The sequence below is a fragment of the Amphiura filiformis genome, chromosome 15, assembly GCF_039555335.1.
Source record: "Amphiura filiformis chromosome 15, Afil_fr2py, whole genome shotgun sequence".
In the NCBI taxonomy this organism is placed as follows: domain Eukaryota; kingdom Metazoa; phylum Echinodermata; class Ophiuroidea; order Amphilepidida; family Amphiuridae; genus Amphiura; species Amphiura filiformis.
The window spans coordinates 1,503,172-1,506,937 of record NC_092642.1 but is presented as its reverse complement, the minus strand read 5'-3'; the positions used below and the strand labels follow the sequence as shown (position 1 = coordinate 1,506,937).

At 37.5% G+C, this 3,766-nt stretch overlaps 1 protein-coding gene across 1 annotated transcript; it reads right to left on the bottom strand.

The window, feature by feature from the left end:
- Positions 1-498: 498 nt before the first annotated feature.
- Positions 499-3,305, bottom strand: LOC140172054 (UDP-glucuronosyltransferase 2C1-like). Its single transcript, XM_072195400.1, has 3 exons — positions 3,060-3,305; positions 1,730-1,952; positions 499-725 (listed from the first exon to the last, which is right to left on the bottom strand). The coding sequence occupies exons 1-3, from the start codon at positions 3,303-3,305 to the stop codon at positions 499-501; spliced, it is 696 nt and encodes a 231-aa protein (XP_072051501.1).
- Positions 3,306-3,766: the final 461 nt, after the last annotated feature.

Genomic DNA, 3,766 nt, shown 5'->3' with positions numbered 1-3,766 from the left:
AAGTCTCGAAGTAACCTTCTACATAGCGTGTGGTCTTTTTATACATTTGAATGTAAAGGCGGAACAATATGAGACTGCTGTGCAGCAAAATTGTCTATTTTGTTAAACTTTGTTAACATATTGTAAACATTTCCCTCGTTGAATTTTTTTTTTCCGTCGTCAAATATTTTTAAAATTTTGTTTTAATAACATATTACAAATTCGCAATTGCAAAATGTATAATAATTTTGCAATTCAATAATACATAAATTTGATGATATTTATCTACTGAGTTCCTATCCCATTTCTGTATAGTGGTCAATGCATGAGGATTTAGTCACGCTTGCTGATCTTGGTATGTCTTGCCCATGGGTCACGTGCGTATTTATAAAAGCGCATTAATAGATATAACCTGATAGTAAAACTAATATCACTTTATCAACTGTAGGAAAAAGTCCAAAATTGGTCAGAAATCTGTTGTCAGAAAAATGATGCTTTTAAAGGTACATCTTTATGTACTTACGTATCGTTTTGTAAGACTTCCTTTATCGCTTCATAATAGCTTTCTTCTGTGATAGTAGCTGGGTCAAGACGCAAACCCATCCCCTTCGAGAATATTCTTACGGCTGTGTCTTTCTGATCCGGAGCCAATACCGGCATAAGAATCATTGGGACGGCGTTGTACAGAGCTTCATAGGCACCATTCAACCCTCCGTGACCGATATAGAGACGGGTCTTGGCATGACCTATAAATACGTAATGGTATTACGTATCTAAAAGAATTCACAAAATGAAATTGAGAAAAAAAGCCTGTGCATCAATACAGAAATGAAAGGCGCCATTATTCGGTATCGGTCAAGGGTCTGCTGGTCTTTGGACTAGAATACATTATGGGAAGTTCGGTTACAGCAACCATAAAGCATGCCTAGCGGAGTGGGGTTCAGACTTGGTGAGGAGCAAATCGACAACTACTAATATGGTATCAAGGGGTAGAGGGATTAGTGTAGTGGTCTTCTCACTCGTTTCTCACCACTGCGACCAGGTTTCAAACACTTATGGTGACCCGCAGGTCAAATTGCTAGAATTGTACATTAAACACACCTAAACAGACACAATGCAATTTGCAGGCAGCAGCTTAATCAGCGCCAATATTGCAACATTGAAACACACAACTATACAAACATCCAATCCAACCCAACCCCCAGTAGGCAATGAGGATAAAGTGCCTTGCCCAAGGACACAACACGTTGGCACGAGCGGGGCTCGAACTCACAACCTATGCATTATGAGTCGGACGCCTTATCCACTCGGCCACACGTGCTCCCACAAAAGCACAGTGGTCAACGCCTAGCGCCTAGACGTTGACCCACAAACCTCGGCATATTGAGACAATTAAAATGGACACTCAACAATGCTCAAGAGGAAAGGCATGGGTGATATAAAATTAGATCACAAGTCTCGAAATAACGGGTGTCATTTCTGCCCCCATGTGCATGATTTTCCTGGTCTCGGGAGGGGGAACATTGAAGCACAAGAAATATGTAAATATGAATGCGATCATTGGCTTTCTTTACTCATTTCTAGAATAAAATTATTGTATTTTAAAGTATGATCGATCTGTACACGTTCACCTGGATTTTATTGCGTTTGATAATAATAGTTACAACAAAATATAACAACCAAATAAAGTGCGATATATAGCTTTTAGTGTAATCGAGACGTCTATTGAGAAAAACGATAACACGTTTACCTAGCATGTCACTTTGAGGTATCCATTTGAGTATCTTGATATTAGATCCCAGGTTCGTCGGTAGTTCACCAGTATGGCGCCAAATAATTCTCTGTGGTATTCTGCTGAACACTTTCGCTATTATTTCTGTTTTCCGGTGATCAGCCAAAGAACCCACCATAGATCCCAGTGTGAAAATGATAATTCCATGATCACCAGAACCCTGGACAAACTCTTCCAGATCCTGGAATATAATAATAGATAAGTACTAAAATAATCACGGGAAACTATTCAACCAAAGTTGTTTACGATTAAGGGGCAATGGGAAGAGGCGTAAAGAAATTATTTACAGGTCTAAACATGGGTGGGCAAGCAAAACTCACTATCGGCCGTTTCATGGCAGGGTTATGGAATTATCCGGAAATGAAAGGCACAGTGTTTTTTTAATTTCTTTGTTTTTATTTTATGTTTCCTTTGTTTTCGTTTCGTTGTGTTTGCTGGGGGTATATGTTCAAAGGACGTTCCAAGTTTCGGAAAAGTAAGTAAAAAAACAAAAATGTTTTAAAAATATTTTGGTTTTAATAACATTTAAATGTCGGGTTATATAAAACGTTTAATATGATATAAACACACTACTAATAACAACTATTTAAAAAAGTTGTTTATTACAAGCCATTTGTTGCCAAACATTTTTTGCAAAATATTTTGTGAACAATTTAAACAAGTATGTATGTGTAAGAAAAGTTTTCAAAAGTTTTTCTTAATGGTTATTATAACGTTTTATCACTTTTAAGCCGACATTTGATCGTTTTCTGTCAAACATTTTGTGTTTGTTTGGCCCGCTGTTATGGGCATTTTGATATGCACAACAAACCATAAAATATATGAGTTTGAAAAAGAATCGCAGACACGGAATAATACCTGTTTCAACAGTAAAGCCATTCCTCCAGATCTGACATAGTTGGGCATCGTCGGCTGTGGGTATTCCAGACTTAAATCTGAATAGCTTATCCAGAGAGACGCTTTCCCCATTACATCAAGATTATCTGAATTTATATCAATACCTTGCTCTGTTTGAATAGCTCTGTAATCTGCCAGTAACAAATACGGGTAAATAAATCGCTGCAAAAATCTCAGCAGTACATTTTCAACCCGCTCAACAAATGTATGTCATCTTGTCAGATAGTCCGACGCAAATCTCTGGTACATACGAAAGTTCTGAAGGAAAACCAAAGACTCTAGATCGAAAATATGGGGATTCTCTGGACATGCTGGATGTGGTGACTGCGACAAATGGTGTGTCCAAATACCTCGCTAGAAGTGCGTCACACGGATACAATACATCCATTACAATTAGGTTATAGTTATGAGACTTAAGTTTCAGAAGTAATTCCGTATCGTTGAATAAATCACGACAGTCACGGGTAGATATTTTTGCCTCACCATAATCAAGCTTAAAACCAGCCAATTCAATGCCGTTGTGAAGCATCTCCTTATTAAGAAAATTAATTTTCTGCGTCACTTGTTCAGGATTGCGGAGATTATACCATGACCAATTGACTGCGTTGAAATCTTTTACATACGGAGAGTCCTTCATCAAAGCATTACCGAGCAGATGTATTTGATGACCCTTTGCAGACAACGCATTTGCTATTACAGCCAAAAGTGGGTAATGACTTTTATCGAAAAATGAAGGCAAAATGAATAATATTTTGCCATTAGATGTATATTCGTTTGAACCATTATCATCTTGGCGACAGAAACACCTTGTTTGTGTGATAAAAATGATGAGCAGCAGTAATGTATGCATGGTTTTTGACGCGCCTGGCATACGTACTATAGAATTACCTCGAGAACTACATGTTCATGGTAGCTTATGTTGGGCATGATCACCTCTGGTTTGATAGGCCCTAGTTACTGTATTGAACACCACAATACAGGGTGTCCCAGAATGATTTATACCGGGAAAGTTTTATTTTTTTAGGCATTAATATTGGTAGTATTGTTTTACAATCTAAAATGGACTTATATTTAGCTTTCTTGGAAATTTTAGATTTT

Coding starts and splice junctions, on each gene's coding strand:
- LOC140172054 (XM_072195400.1), bottom strand. CDS start 3,305: ATGAAGGACTCTCCGTATGTAAAAGATTTCAACGCAGTCAATTGGTCA. Junction 1,953..3,059: donor CTCATAACTATAACCTAATT/GTAATGGATGTA, acceptor ATTATATTCCAG/GATCTGGAAGAGTTTGTCCA. Junction 726..1,729: donor ACCTCAAAGTGACATGCTAG/GTAAACGTGTTA, acceptor ACGTATTTATAG/GTCATGCCAAGACCCGTCTC.